The sequence below is a fragment of the Bufo bufo genome, chromosome 5 (genome assembly GCF_905171765.1).
Source record: "Bufo bufo chromosome 5, aBufBuf1.1, whole genome shotgun sequence".
Lineage (NCBI taxonomy): Eukaryota > Metazoa > Chordata > Amphibia > Anura > Bufonidae > Bufo > Bufo bufo.
In genome coordinates this window covers 77,666,989-77,684,010 of record NC_053393.1, presented here as the reverse complement: position 1 = coordinate 77,684,010, position 17,022 = coordinate 77,666,989, and the positions used below count along the sequence as shown (strand labels likewise).

At 44.1% G+C, this 17,022-nt stretch overlaps 1 protein-coding gene across 2 annotated transcripts in view; it reads left to right on the top strand.

Moving 5' to 3' along the window:
- The window catches only part of SPAG1 (sperm associated antigen 1), a 101,176-nt gene that overhangs the window by 36,058 nt on the left and 48,096 nt on the right, over positions 1-17,022 (top strand). For both annotated transcript variants that reach the window (XM_040431945.1, XM_040431946.1), the window contains one exon: positions 203-335. In XM_040431945.1, coding sequence (XP_040287879.1) covers positions 203-335 — 133 coding nt within the window. The remainder of the gene's footprint in view (positions 1-202; positions 336-17,022) is intronic.

The following is a 17,022-nucleotide window of genomic DNA, read 5'->3' as shown; positions in this document are numbered from 1 at the left end:
TAACCTTTGATTCAAGCCCCCTTTTTTGAGGAGTTAAGGCTCTGTTCACAAATGCAATGGACTCTGTCGCTGATTATTGATGTTATTGATTAAAATTGCTGTAGAAGTTTATAGTAAGCCAGGAATATTCTTAATTATTGATAGATACACTGGTATATAACTCATGTCATCATCTTTTATTTTTCTCGTTTATGCCCACTAGAAAGTTCTATGTGAAGTGGAAGAGCTGCTACAAAAAGAGAAGGAAGAGACGTCAAAGAAAGGGAGAAGAATCATCATTCAGGACATCGAGGGCTCGGATGAAGAAAATCAGGACCCATCAATGAATGACAAGGGTAATGTCCATAATTCTAATGCTTGCAGTGGATGCTAGAGAAGGTCCTTACTGTCTCCCTGGAGTGTGAGTCCATCTCACGTTGTATCATGTCGGTGATGTCAGGAAGCAGAAGGTTATTACTGGTGTTTATTCACAATTCTCAATGTACTTTGAATGGCCTTTTGTTTCTGTAGTATGGAGCACCCGTCCTGCTTTCCACCACACAGCTGATTATTTGCTGCTTATTACCTGCTAGTGGGTAGAACTAAATTCTCCTGTTTAGTCGTTATGCACATGACTTTGTTTGGTCCGTATCCGATCCGCATTTATTTTGCAGAACGGATGCAGACCCATTCGTTTCAATGGGGCCGCAAAAAGATGTGCACAGCACAATGTGTACTGTCTGTATCCATATGTCCGTTCCACAGTCCAGTAAAAAACATAGAATGTGTCCTATTCTTATCCAATTTGCGGACAAGGATAGGACATTTTTATTGAAGTGAAAAAAAAAAATGGCAGCATGCACACCTCGGGATCCGCGATTTGCAGACTGCAAAACTCTTCCGGCTGCGTGCATGAGCACCTTTTACATTCTAGCTTTTTTCTTTTATTTAAACATATTCTTCAGCTCTGTACAAATAGTTGCTCTTGATCATTCTCATCCCCACTTCCCTTTGGCAACACAGTAAGCAAATCTCATTATTTTGTAGTAAGAGAGGAGACTGGAGCAAGTACCCTGCCTGCAAGTCCCCATGGAAATATGGGGGCAACCTACACACCCTATCTTAAAGAGGTTGTTCAAGCTACAGATATTGATGACCTATCCTCAAGATGGCTCCGGCAGCATTTCACAACATCTAATGTTCTTTTATTTCGACCTCAAGACACAATATTGTGTCTTGAGGTCGAAATAAAAGAACATTGGATGTTGTGAAATGCTGCCGGAGACATCTCTTCTTTTTTATGTTTATCACATGGCCTGATGGATCAAGGGCCAACGGTGAGGCTGTTGCATTGAACATACGCATCATTGAGAGACCGTACAGTGCTGCTTCTATCTACTATTTGTGCCAATCCTCAAGATAGGTCATTAATATCAAATCGGTGAGGGTCTGTCACCAGGCATCATCACCAGTCAGCTGTTATGGGCAGCCACAGCGCTGGAAACTATATGGCGTAGTGGCCGTGCCAGCGTACTGTAGCTCAGCAAGTCGGAGACTACATTGGGGGGCAATTATTAAAACTGGTGCTAAGGAAAACTGCCCATAGCAAGCAATCAGATTCCATGCTTCGTTATTCAAAGCCCTTTTGGAAAATGAAAGGGTCTGATTGGTTACTGTGGGCAACTAAGTCAGTTTTCCTTAGCACCAGTTTTGGTAAATGTCCTCCATAGTGTATGGAGCTTTCTGCTTCCACTCCGTACACCGTAAAGTTTCCAGTGCTGCAGCTGCTAGAACTGCCTGTACTCACCACTCTCTCGTCTGCTCCCAGGCCCCGTGCAGCACTGTCCTGACTGCATATAGTGGCAGGATGTAGTGAACGTAGATACACTATGACCTGACATTGTACGCAGTCAGGACACAGTGCAGCGTGGGCCCAGAATGGTGAGTGCTGAATCTGCAAAGTGGTAGCACTATCTGGAGCAGGAGAGGTAAGTTTATTTTATGTATGATCTGAGGTCTAATGAGAATTTGGGGGTCTGATTGAGGGGTCTGATTGGAGGTCTGATGAGGATTGGAGGGTCTGAACTGATGTGTAATGAGGATTGGGGGGTCAGATCTGAGGTCTGATTGGGGGGTCAGATCTGAGGTCTGATTCAGATTGAAGGTCTGATGAGGATTGGGGGGGTCTGAACTGAGGTCTAATAAGGATTGGGGGGGTCTAATCTGAGGTCTTAATGGGGAGTCTAAACTGAGATCTGATGAAGACTGGATGTCTGATCTGAGGTCTGATAAAAAAAGATATATATATTTTTTTCTGATTTTCTTCCTCTAAAACTTAGGTGCGTCTTATAAAGCGAAAAATGCAGTCATTGAATTATAAAACAGGATAATATACCCGGTACAGCAGGCAGGCTACCGCACCTCTATAGTCCTAACTACTGTGGACTATGTCTCCCTCTGATCTTGATTGGCAGTAATAATGGAGAATAATTTTCATTGTGTGCTATGTGTGACCGCTCAGAAAACGGTGTCTTGGCCTGCACATGTCATCGCCACTTGCAGAGTAAGATTAGTGTCGAGTCTTCATAAGCTTCATCTGTCACGTGAGGCTTTAATGACATCTGTGTCACTAGTGACAGCGCAGCGATTGTGACCTCTGGAAGGCTCATAGTACAGCTTAGCTTCAGTGATAACATTTCGGTCCACGTCGGACAGCCTTCCAGATTTTTATTAGCACAGACATATTTCCAAATGTTTATGGCAGGCACAAAAATTATATTTATGCTTTTCCTCATAAGTCTGTGTTCACACCTTCAGGATTTATCTCTGGCAAATCTGACGTGTATTTTTTAAAGAATACCAGGATGAAACTCTTAATTTCTGCCATACATGGGCCAGTGGTTCCACACGTGGATTGGCCTCATTGCCGTTCAGTTGCACTTAATCTGTGGCTTTTCCTTGTAGGATCTGTATAGACAGTGAACTTGTATATTTGAAAATCCAAAGTGCGTTCATTATTCAGCATAGATTTTTTTCCACTACATGTGAATAGGGTTGAACATACTCAAAACTGCAGCCCCTTCCTCTCCTGCCATTGCAATAAAGACTCATGGTTGGCCAAGCTGAGCATGCATGTATGTGGCGAGTCAGGAGAAATAACTATTGGCCAAGAGTTATTTAGTGTATGTATGGGCAGCTCTAGATACTACATAGTTACACAGCTTGGTTGCAAAACAAAGACTTACATTTTGATCTAGTGTAACCTGTTATCCTGTAGTGCAGGGGTTCACAACCTTTTTTGGTCTGGGGGCCGCATTGTCACATCGCTCTATTTCAAGGGGCAGCAAATAAAAAAATATTGATTGGCGCTCATCTGCCTACTACACAAGCCAGTGCAAAGTGACTGGGGAGGAGTGATCGCTGCCACAGTCCTGCTGCAGATAATCAGACATCTTTCATCCTGATAAAATATGCAAATCAGCCGACAAATGAGCAATTCCTTGTTTATCGACTGATCAGCTGCACGATTATACCGGCCAGATATAAGATATGAGCGCTCCTATGAACACTTGTTCCCAGTAATTGTCCCAAATATCGTGCTGCAGCATAGCCCCTGAAACCGAAGAGTTATACTTACCTGCTCCCGCCGCTCCGGTCCTTCGAACTGCCTCTGCTGTTTACACCTGGCAGTGCATGGACATAGTCATACACCACTCCAGACAATGACTGGCTTAGGCGGTGATGTGGCCACAAGCAGCGTGTCACTGCTGAAGCCAGTCATTGACTGGAGCCGTGCAAGTGACCATGGTTATGCACTGTCAGGTGTAAACAGAACAGGAACCGGAAGATGGAGGCAGCCGGGGCAGCGCAGAGGACCAGAGCAGAGTGGAGCAGGTAATTATGAATTTTCTATTTCAGAGGCCATGCTCCAGGCCTCATTTTTACCAGAAAAGTGGCAACATTTCCTTCCATCCTGCCTCCTATTTATAAATCAGCGGTTTCCTTCACTGCAGAGGATGGAGCTCACTGGTTATCACCATCTCCTGCCAATCCAGTTATAGGCGTCCTGCAGTAACCAGTAATCACATTACCTTGCTAGTGGGGAAGGCGCCTATTGGTTAACGCCTGAATGACCAGGTCCGAAAAGGCCTTAATGACCAGACACTTTTTTGTGATTTAGCGCGCGTGGTGGTTCAAATGGTTGCAACTATCTTATTTGTTGGACTACCAAGATAATTTTTGCAACAATTTTTATTTGGGGGAAACTGTACTTTAAAAAGTATATATTTTTTCCAACTATAGCTCCTTATTCTTTAAATATGCAAACTGACACCAAAATAAATTATTATAATTAGTTTTCTATTTTGTGTATTTTGCTATATAATATGAAAAGTTTCACGTGAATGGGGCGGTAATGGTGACGGTTTTGATTGGTGTGGGTGTCTTTTCTTTTATGTATGATTTTTTTTTTAACTTAATATATTTCTGCTACATAATATGTCCCCCAAGAGGTCATAAAAAGACCTTGAGGGACACTGTCACTTTTTTTTAAATTTTGCACTTTTTCATAAAAAGACTGTGGTGGGACAGTGAACACTCTCTTTTATTAAGCACTTTTTCCTTTATATTTTATTTTATTTTTAAATTTATTTAGTTTTCAAATTTTTTTTTAATAATTTTTTTTAACTTTTTTTAAAATATATTTTTACCACATAATTTGTCCCCAAGAGGTCACTGAAAGACCTTTGGGAGACAATAAGTGACTTTTTTTTGTACTATTTCCACTGTAACTGGAGCATCCAAAGGAGCCCCAGTCACAGGGAAACCAGCCTGCTGCGGAGGCTTTGTACCAGGGCAGCGCTCCTCTGTTCCCGAGACACCCAGAGATCACGCGATCGCCGGGTCTACACTGCAGAGCGCTCATAGAGGAGAAGGCAGAAGCGCTAATAAAGCCTTCTGTTTTCTGCTCGGCTTCCCCGCTCTCACTAATAGCCGGGGACCCTTTCTGCTCCTGCTACAGTGCACGAGCAAAACCAGTGATCCATCTGCTGTGCGGCGCTCTGTGCAGAAACACAGCTGATTGCAGGATCAGCTGTGTTTCTGCCCAGCAGGGTGGGGGCCGCAAACCATGGCTCTGGGGGCCGAATGCGGCCCGCGGGCCGCAGGTTGTGCACCCCTGCTGTAGTGTATATTGAGAAAAATGAAAAACAACCCGAATGAGGAACCATTGTCTCCCTTTGGATTTCTTCCTGGATCAGTACCTTAAGAAGTAGTAATGCAGTTAACCTGAAATATTATGTTATCCTAAAAAGATATCCAGCCCCCCCCCCCCCCCCCTTTAAATTAAACTATCAGCATCTTGAGACACAGACGTCCATGTTCTCACTGCTTTTACAGTGACGAATTCCTCAGTATGCTAATGAGAAATTATTTTTTCCTATAGATCTATAGATGTAGTTTATGTCCTCTTGTCCCATCTGTGGTGCATCCTTAGTTTTCTTTTCTCTAAATTCAACAGCGCTCTTTTTTTATAGCTTTTACTGGGTACCTTTTTCCACCCATCCCCCTTTAACGCCAGCCTTATTAATGAAGCCTAGCTTTGGGGACTTTTGTTTAAAGGGTTATTCTCATCTACAACAATAGGTGCATATCGCTAGGATATGCCCCCATTGTCTGATAGGTGCAGATCCCACTGCTAGGACCCGCACCTATATCGAGAACGGAGCCCTGAAAGTGGTGGAGAGCGCATGCGCTGCCATCCTCCATTTATTTTCTATGTGAATGGGAGCAGTGGCCGGTCATGAGCGGTGCACTCCCATTCCCTTCTATGGGGAGAGCGCTTGGTGGTGGCCGGACCGGAGTCCTCCAGCCACCACTTTGCGGGGCTCCGTTCCTGATATAGGTGTGGATCCCAGTGGTGAGACCCGCACCTATAAGACAATGGGGGCATAGCCCAGCGATATGCCCCCATTGTCTCAGATGAGACAACCCCCTTTAACAAACCCCTGCACCATCTGTACCTGTTGAAAAATTCATACTCGCCTGTTCCCTGCCGCTCTGTACTGGCTCCCTGGCTTTATACATTGGCCTTCCAGTCCCCATCATGTAACCTGACTGGCCTCAGTGGTGATGTGTCCAAAAGCAGCACATCGCTGCTGGGTCGCTTGCCACTGAGGCCAGTAAACGCTCATCTCCATAGTCATCTGTTCCCCATAGACCCCCCAGTGCTGCGGCTGGGCAGGGGAGGGAGAGGCGTCTCCCTTCCCTGTTCCTCTGATAGGCTGCAGGCCTATTATTATTATTATTATTATTATTATTATTATTATTATTATTATTTTTTGTGTGTGTGTTGTGGTGGAGGGCGTGATTGCATGCTAGGGTGTGGGAAGGCGGGATCCAGGGTCCAATCAATATTAAAGACTGCCCTGTGTAGATCCTGTACATTCATAGGTTGGCGAAGCTGGTATCCCAGCCGGTCCCATAAATGGCTGATTGGCGATAAAACTGGTGACCGGGCAGGTCATGGAAGTGTTGTAATCTGGTGGAGACATCCCTGGGAAACCCTTGCTGTGTGTGGGCGTAATCCTGCTGAAAAATGCCAGATGGAAGTCCTGCCATGAGAGGAACACATGTGGCCTCAGGATGTCCTGCACATATCACTGAGCTGTTAGTGTCCCTCGTATCACTACTAGAGGTGACATATGCAATGGCTCCCCAGACCATCACACCAGTAGTAGGAGAATGTGTTGCTCCACAGCAACTGCAGGACTGAAGCTCTCACCACGAGGCCTCCATAGTCAAACCTGATCGTCTTGAGATCCCAAACAGAACCTGGATTAGTCACTAAACAGGCTAAGGTTCCTTTCCGTAGCAGTCCAGGTTTTTTGTTCACTATATCACTGCAAACGAAGGAGGTAGTGGCTGGCTGACAACGGCAGGACACGTAATGGGCACCATGACACCAAATTTCCTTCTGTTAAGCATCTAGAAATGCTCCAGGCAGAGGCAGGGGTGTAAAATGAAGGTGCCACCTGTGTCTGGATGGTGGGAGCTTCTCATGCTTGTCAGCGGATCAATCAATCTTCTCTACTGGTGGTCTGTCTGGAGCCCGTTCTCTGCTTGTTTGTGCCCTCATGTAACTACTGCTCCTAACAGCTAGGTCAAAAAGGCCTAGATGGCAGGCAATTAATCGAAACAACGATCCTGCTTCTTTCAGTCTGGTGATGCACCTCCTCTCAAAGCCTTTCAACTGAGCAAAATGTCTTTGAGTGCATTGTAGAGGCATGTCTACCAGTCAACGATCTCCCACCAAGAGGTACATTACCCAAAAATAGCCTCTGAGACCCTTTTTATACGACTGATTTTACACCCTTTTGTGGCAAGACCCAGCGTCGTATGCGACTACACCTGTAATCACTTACATATCTGCCTGAGACCTAACTGGATGCCGAGTTTTCCAACATTTCTTCTATCTTTCTTTTGACAGTGTATTATGTAGATTTGGATTTGGGGCCTTGACTACCATTTCATTGTCCACATGATGTCTCTCAAAAATGATCATGTTCACATTATGGGGTAATGACAACACTAAAATGTACAGCAAATAGCTACGCTTACATTAAAACCATTGTGTTTCTGCATGTGCTTATCCGGTCATCACAAGGAATTTATACAGTATGAGGGCGTGAGTGGTCTAGCACAAGCCTCTTCCACAGAATCATCTTGACTTAAAGGGCTTGTCCTGCCATGTGTATTGATGATCTACCCTCAGGACAGGTCATCAGTATCTGATCGGTGGGGGTCTGACACTCTGCACCTCAGTGATCAGCTGTGCTCCATTACACTATGCGTTGTCTCCTCTGGAGCGATGGCATACTGTAATTACAAGTACTTGCTCCAATCACCTGAACTTCCCAGTACTTGTCATTATAGTGCACCGCTGAAGCCTCAGAGACAACGGGCAGTGTAATAAACAGGAAGCGGCCCTCGCATGGAATGCTGATCGGCGGGGGTGCCAGGTGTCTGTCCCCCACCGATCTGATATTGGTGACCTATCCTGAGGTTATTGAGGTGGTAGTCCATATGGCACATCCAGCTGGCAAGGGGTCCTGGCACTTACCGGTCTTCCATACCTATAGATCTAAAGATTAGGTAAATCTTTTGGGGTTTTCTGGAACTGTAATATATTCATAGGCTAGGCCGTCACTCTATGATTGGTGGGGTCCACCTCCCGCCTATGCCGCTGGTCAGATTATTGTTTGGGCCATGGTGCTCACCTACTCTTTATTTTCAACTCGGGCATAGTGGGACGTGCCTGGTACTGCAGCTCACAGCAGGTCAGTCCCATTCAACTGAAGCCCCCGTGTGAATATACCCTAACAAAAAAAAAATTGGATCTAGCCCAAATAGTATACAGAAGAAATGGTCATCCTCTGCCTGTACAGTTTTGTTACATAATATGTCGTGGACCCTGCCCCAGTTACCCTTATCAGGTGATTTCCCTGTCAGAAATGTATTTATTGGGATTATTTTCAGGTTTTATGAGCAAATAGTCATATTTATGCCCTTTGACTGCTGCATATTATTCCTTTCAGGTGATAAGCACTGTATTATATGCTAGTAACATAGTACATAAGTACAAGTATTATATGCTAGTAACATAGTACATAAGGCCGAAAAAAATACATCTGTCCATCCAGTTCGGCCTGTTATCCTGCAAGTTGACCCTGTGAGGTAGAAGCCAATTTTCCTCACTTTAGGGGGAAGAAATTCCTTCCCGACTCCAATCGGGCAATGAGAACTCCCTGGATCAACGACCCCTCTCTAGTAGCTATAGCCTGTAATATTATTACGCTCCAGAAATACATCCAGGCCCCTCTTGAATTCCTTTATTGTACTCACCATCACCACCTCCTCAGGCAGAGAGTTCCATAGTCTCACTGCTCTTACCGTAAAGAATCCTCTTCTATGTTTGTGTACAAACCTTCTTTCCTCCAGACGCAGAGGATGTCCCCTCGTCACAGTCCTGGTGATAAATAGATGATGGGATAGATCTCTGTCCTGACCACTGATATATTTATACATAGTTATTAGATCTCCCCTCAGTCGTGTTTTTTCTAAAGTGAATAACCCTAATTTTGATAATCTTTCAGGGTACTGTAGTTGCCCTATTCCAGTTATTACTTCAGTTGCCCTCCTCTGAACCCTCTCCAGCTCTGCTATGTCTGCCTTGTTCACAGGAGTCTAGAACTGTACACAGTACTCCATGTGTGGTCTGACTAATGATTTGTAAAGTGGTAGGACTATGTTCTCATCACGGGCATCTATGCCCCTTTTGATGCATCCCATTATCTTATTGGCCTTGGCAGCAGCTGCCTGACACTGGTTTTTACTGCTTAGTTTGCTGTTCACTAAAATTCCTAGGTCCTTTTCCATGTCAGTGTTACCCAGTGTTTTACCATTTAGTATGTACGGGTGACTTTCATTATTCCTAGTAGTTTGTATTATCGTTATGTCTGTATATCGTATGTGCATAACCTTACATTTGTCAGTGTTAAACCTCATCTGCCACTTATCTGCCCAAGCCTCCAATCTATCCAGATCCCTCTGTAGTAGTATACTGTCCTCTTCCGTTTTAATTACTTTACACAGTTTAGTGTTATCTGCAAAAATGTATATTTTACTGTGCAAGTCTTCTTTCCACAAGATCATTAATATATATATTGAAAAGAATAGGGCCCAATACTGACCCCTGAGGTACCCCACTAGTGACAGTGACCCAATCTGAGTGTGTACCATTAATAACCACCCTCTGTTTTCTATCATTGAGCCAGTTTCTTACCCACATACAGACGTTTTCTCCCAGTCCGAGCATTCTCATTTTCTATACTAACCTTTTATGCGGTACAGTGTCAAATGCTTTGGAGAAGTCCAGATATACGACATCCATTGATTCGCCGCTGTCAAGTCTAGAACTTACCTCCTCATAGTAACTGATTAAATTAGTTTGAAGTGACCGATCCCTCATGAAGCCATGCTGATATGGCGTGATTTGCTTATTTCCGTTGACGTACTCCAAGATAGCATCTCTCAGAAAACCTTCAAACAGTTTACCTGTTAAACTTACTGGCCTATAGTTTCCGGACTCTGTTTTTGGACCCTTTTTGAATATTGGCACCACATTTGCTATGCGTCAATCCTGTGGAACACTCCCTGTCAGTATAGAGTCCTTAAATATCTCAAATAAGGGTTTGGCTATGACTCTACTTAATTCTCTTAGGATATGGGGGTGTATTCCCTCTGGTCCTGGCGATTTGTCTGTTTTCATCTTTTTAAAGGGACACTGTCACCTGGATTTCACTTTACTGAGCTATTAACATCACCACATCAGTCTCCACGATTTACATTAAAATATGCTAGTATTACTGCCCTGTGTCTTGTAATTTTTCTATAAAATCGATTTTATTAATAGGCTAATTGCCTCAATAAGGAACCCAAGGGGCTGTCCCTCAGGCCATTGCAGCCCATTATCTTGGAGCCCAGCTCCGCCCAGCTGCTAATTTATTCACTGCTCATCGCCGATGTAATGTGTTTGTTGCGCCCGAAATCTCGCACATGCGCCGTGGACACTCATGTCAGTGCCCGCCCGGTGTTCTGGCATCGGCCTCACAGAACTAAGTGCGCATGCGCCTGCTTTGCTCAACCCGGAAATGCACGAGATTTCAAGCGCAACAAACGCATTACGTCGGCGATGAGCAGTGAATAAATTAACAGTGGGGCGGTGCTGGGCTTCAAGATAATGGGCTCGGCTGGGCTCCAACGGCCAGAGGGACAGCCTCTTGGGCTCCTTATTGAGGTAATTAGCATATTAATAAAAGCGATTTTATAGGCAAATTACAAGACACAGTGCAGTAATACTAGTATATTTTAATATAAATCATGAAGACTGATGTGGTGATGATAATAGCTCAGTAAGTGAAATCCAGGTGACAGTGTCTCTTTAACCACCTCAGCTCCCCTAGCTTAAACCCCCTTAATGACCAGACCACTTTTTACAAACTTACCACCCAAATGAATTTTACCTCCTTTTCTTCTCACTAATAGAGCTTTCATTTGGTGGTATTTCATTGCTGCTGACATTTTAACTTTTTTTGATATTAATCGAAATTTACCGAAATTTTTGCAAAAAAAATGTCATTTTTCACTTTCGGTTGTAAAATTTTTCTAATAAAACTACATTTCTATATAAATTTTTCTCTAAATTTATTGTTCTACATGTCTTTGATAAAAATAAATGCAATAAGTGTATATTTATTGGTTTGGGTAAAAGTTATAGCGTTTACAAACTATGGTACAAAAATGTGAATTTCCGCATTTTGAAGCAGCTCTGACTTTCTGAGCACCTGTCATGTTTCCTGAGGTTCTACAATGCCTAGACAGTAAAAACACCCCACAAATGACCCTATTTCGGAAAGTAGACAGTCACCCTAAGGTATTCGCTGATGGGCATAGTGAGTTCATAGAAGTTTTTTATTTTTTGTCACAAGTTAGCGGAAAATGATGATTTATTTTCTATTTTTATTTTTTTTCTTACAAAGTCTTATATTCCACTAACTTGTGAAAAAATAAAAACTTCCATGAACTCACTATGCCCATCACGAAATACCTTGGGGTGTCTTCTTTCCAAAATGGGGTCACTTGTGGGGTATTTATACTGCCCTGGCATTTTAGGGGACCTAAAGCGTGAGAAGAAGTCTGGAATCCAAATGCCTAAAAAATGCCCTGTGAAATCCTAAAGGTGTTCTTTTTAGAATTTGGGCCCCTTTGGGCACCTAGGCTGCAAAAAAGTGTCACACATGTGGTATCGCCGTACTCAGAAGAAGTAGGGCAATGTGTTTTGGGCTGTATTTTTACATATACCCTTGCTGGGTGAGAGAAATATCTCTCTAAAAGTCAACTTTTCCCTTTTTTTTTTTTATACAAAGTTGTCATTTTAGAGATATATTTCTCTCACCCAGCATGGGTATATGTAAAAAGACACCCCAAAACACATTGCTCAACTTCTCCTGAGTACGGCGATACCACGTGTGACACTTTTTTGCAGCCTAGGTGGGCAAAGGGGCCCATATTCCAAAGAGCACCTTTAGGATTTCACAGGGCATTTTTTACGCATTTGGATTCCAAATGACTTCTCACGCTTTAGGTCCCCTAAAATGCCAGGGCAGTATAAATACCCCACAAGTGACCCCATTTTGGAAAGAAGACACCCCAAGGTATTCCGTGAGGGGCATGACGAGTTCCTAGAATTTTTAATTTTTTTTGGCACAAGTTAACGGAAAATGATGATTTTTTCATTTTTTTCTTAGTCTCATATTACATTAACTTGTGACAAAAAGTTCAATCTTTCATGGACTCAATATGCCCCTCAGCGAATACCTTGGGGTGTCTTCTTTCCGAAATGGGGTCACATGTGGGGTGTTTGTACTGCCCTGGCATTTAAGGGCCCCTAAAGCGTGAGAAGAAGTCTGGAATATAAATGTCAAAAAAATTTTACGCATTTGGATTCCGTGAGGGGTATGGTGAGTTCATGTGAGATTTTATTTTTTGTCACAAGTTAGTGGAATATGAGACTTTGTAATAAAAAAAAAAAATAATAAATCAATTTCCGCTAACTTGTGCCAAAAAATAAAAAAAAATCTTCTATGAACTCGCCATGCCCCTCAAAAGTGTTTTTTTTTTTTTATAGCCCCGCATTGATTTTACGGTGTTTTTGCAGTGATCCGAAAAAAAAAAATTCTGTCACTGCAGTGGGGCGGACTAAACGCAAGTGTGTGCACAAGATCAGGCCTGATCGGGCGAACACTGTGTTTTTTGTAGAGCCTATAGAACAGGCATGCTCAACCTGCGGCCCTCCAGCTGTTGTAAAACTACAGCTCCCACAATGCCCTGCTGTAGGATGATAGCTGTAGGCTGTTGGGGCATGCTGGTAGTTGTAGTTTTGCGACAGCTGGAGGGCCGCAGGTTGAGCATCCCTGCTATAGAACATGTCCTTTTCTTGTCCGCAATTGTGGACAAGAAAAGGCATTTTCTATATAGTTCTGGCAATGTGCGGATCCGCAAAATGCGGAAAGCACATTGCCGGTGTCCGTGTTTTGCTGATCCGCGGTGTCCGTGTTTTGTGGATCCGCGGATCCGCAAAACACATACGGACATCTGAATGGAGCCTTACAGGGGGGTGATCAATGACAGTGGGGTGATGAGGGAGTCTATATGGGGTGATCACCCCCCTGTAAGGCTCCATTCAGACATCCGTAATTTGTTTTGCGGACCCGCGGCTTTACTAAGTGATGCCGGCAGCCTGCGCTTCCATTTCATTCATTCATGCGCTACACTGCACTATCGTTGGGCGGTTTGGCGGCTTCTCTGTATGCGCTGTAGTGCCAGCCCGTAAGTCCTTCCACTCACCGCTTCTGTGCTGATTGGTGGTGAGTGCGTCCTGTTCCCCCTGCCTCCACCAATCAGCTCCCTACATTTCTTGCGCCATATGACCTCCCCCCTGTCCTGGTACCGTAGATTGCTGCCTAAGTCCCATGGTGAGGACAGTTCAGGGGCAATATACAGTATCCTAATGAAAAATGCAGTATATGGGTGGATTCCTATGGATGAGGGGGGTTATAATCACATAACAGTGTCATCCACACATCCCCCATAACAGTGCATCATCCACACATCCCCCATAACAGTGCATCATCCACACATCCCCCATAACAGTGCATCATCCACACATCCCCCATAACAGTGCATCATCCACACATCCCCCATTAGTTCAAAACCCACCAAAAGCACACCTTTTGGTTCAAAATAATTTTTTTCTTATTTTCCTCCTCAAAAACCTAAGTGCGTCTTATAAAGCGAAAAATACGGTAATTGTCTTTGGTTATTGCCAAGAACCTGTTTCCTTTGAGATGTACAGGTTTCAGTTTCCCAGTCTATATCTGGGTAGTTGAAGTCCCCCATAATAACCACCTCATTATGATTTGCCGCCTCGTCTATCTCGTTTAGTAGTAGATTTTCTGTGGACTCTGGTATATTACCGTAGGTGGTTTATAATAAACTCCTATTAGTATTTTATTATTGTTTTTGCCTCTATGTATTTCTACCCACAGTGACTCCACATTTTCATGTCCCTCACTTATATCTTCTCGGACTGTGGGCTTTAGACAGGACTTTACATAAAGGCAGACCCCTCCCCTTCTCCGGTTTTGGCGATCCTTTCTAAACAGACTGTAACCTTGTACATTACCTGCCCAGTCATAGCTATCATCCAGCCATGTCTCAGTTATTCCCACTATGTCATAGTCTTCCTCACACATCACTAATTCCAGTTCCCCAGTTTTATTAGTCAGGCTTCTGGCATTAGTATACATTTGAGAGGTTTATGTATATTTTTTACCCTACACCTTTCCTTCCGAACTGTTCTAGTTCCTCCTTCCTTCCATTTCTCCCCAAGTCCTATTACCTTAGCCCCCGGTCTCTATCTGCACTATCTTCCCATCCTATAACGTAATTACCATACCCCCCCAGTCCCTAGTTTAAACACTCCTCCAACCTTCTAGCTATCTTTCCCCCCAACACAGCTGCCCCTTCCCCATTGAGGTGCAGCCCATCCCTACGATAGAGCCTGTAGCCGAGATAGAAGTCGGCCCAGTTCTCCAGGAACCCAAACCCCTCCTTCCTACACCAGTTCTTGAGCCACTTGTTAACCTCCCTAATCTCTCGCTGCCTTTCTTGTGTGGCTCGTGGTACAGGTAGTATTTCGGAAAACACTACCTTTTTTGAGGTCCTTGCCGTAAGCTTTTGACCTAAATCCCTAAAATCATTTTTAAGGACTCTCCACATTCCTCTAACTTTTTCATTGGTTCCGATATGGACCATGACTGCTGGATCTTCTCCAGCCCCTCCCAGTAATCTGTCAACCCGATCCGCAATGTGTCGAACTCTAGCGCCAGGAAGACAACACACCGTTAGACGATCCCAGTCTTTGTGACAGATCACCCTATCTGTACCCCTCATAATTGAGCCTCCCACTACCAGCACCTGTCTGGCCTGCCCTGCTCTCCTGGTCCCCTGCTTACTGGAGCTGACATTCCCCTGACTGGCAAAGGAACGGTCTGGCTGCAGCAGTGTTCTCCCTGAACTGACATCCACCTCATCTGCCAATCTTGCAAACTTGTTGGGGTGTGTCAGATCAGGGCTAGCCTCCCTGGCACTCTTCCCTCTACCCCGCTTTCTGTTATCCAGCTAGCTACCTCACTTTCCTGAGCCTCCTCGCTACCACGCTCCCCCACATCTAGAGTGCTTGCTCAGCGAGCAGCAAACTCTTTTCCAAATTGTCAACGCTTCTCGGTGTTGAAACTCGCTCGGTTAGATACACGATGTGCTATTCTAAGCGGGCAATTTTCTCACATTTTGAACAAAGACATGCACCTTTAAACGGCTTTTCCAGGACTGCATACATTAGACAAGATGTGCACTGGACTGCGCTGTCAATAATGGAACACATACTAAATGGGGATTACGCGAGAAAAAATACAATATAGTGCAGTGATAAGAATCTAACTTGCTGTAGTCCCATTCTAAAGTCCCTGAATCTGAAGTCACGTAATCTAAAGTCGCACACCTAATACAAACACACACTGGAAATCAAACGCGTGAACGCTCACAAACTCGCGTTGTTTGTCTGCTTGCATAACTGCAGCTCTCAAAACAGACTGATTTTTTTTTTTTCCCCTCTGGATTCAAATGACTGAGCTGCCCTCAAGACTGGCTATTTAACTTCTCCTAATTAAAGAGGCACACCCTAGTTACTCACCCGTGCAACACCCTGGAGTAGGAAGAGAAAAAATTAAAAATAAATGTAATCACAGTATATTCTCAGCTGCTATGAAGTAAACCTGGCAGCAAAAGCAAGTCGGTGTATAAACTAGACTACACTGCTCTGACTTGGTGTAAAGTACAATAAAGTCCGACACAGCCACTCAGCAATGCACACAAATAATTTAGCTCTCACAGATGCTCCCTAACATAATGTAAAGTCACACACTTAATACAAACACACACTTGAAATCAAACACTCGAACGCTCACAAACTCGCGTTGTTTGTCTGCTTGTATAAGTGCAGCTCTCAAACCAGACTGCTTTTTTTCCTCTGGATTCAAAGGGACTTGCTTTTGAAAGCCAAGTGACTGACCACCAGAACTTAAAGCGAAGTCCTTTTTTTATTGATTTCGTATTCTCTGGATGAGTTGTTCTGAAGTAGCTCTGGCACCGCAACTACAGCTCGGTTAGTTGTGTAGTGGACAGAGGCGGTTACAGCAGCACTGCTCCCATTCACTCCAGTGGGAGCAGTGCAGCAGTAACCAGCTCCATCCACAGTAGATGGAGTTGTGTACTTTCAACGCAATGCTGGAGGTTCTCCCAAACAGCTTATTGGCAAGCATGTGGGTTGTTGGATCGCTGCCAAAAAGAAAAGATATTGATGGTCTAGACCCTGGATCTCCCCCATGCACTCATCAGCAGCTGTGTGATGCACTGCAGTCAGCATGGCTCCAGATATGTGTGACAACCGACCAGGACCTTATTGAGTCGCTCCCTGCCCGTCTAGCTGCTGTCTGTGCTGCACACGACGGTTACTCAGGATATTAGCTGGTGGTCATAATAATGTAACTGTGCTGTGTAGATCAGTCAAGATCTGGCCATAGTGGATGTGAGATAGAGAAATTGTAAGCCTCCCAGAAGACACCTGACTGTCAAAAAAGTGGCATAATTTATCTGATATGATATTGGGGTGGGGCTTAGTGGCTGTCTCGGAGTAAGCCAGCCAAATAGCTGATATAGAGTCAGTGAAAAGTGTCTATCCCTGCAGCATATTCATCATCTAGCCTGAGCCATGAGTCAAAAAATAGAGCCCAGAGGCACCCCACAACATTAAGTTAATCCACTGCAGGTTGCACAGTCAAAGAATCCAGGAACTCTTACACCCAG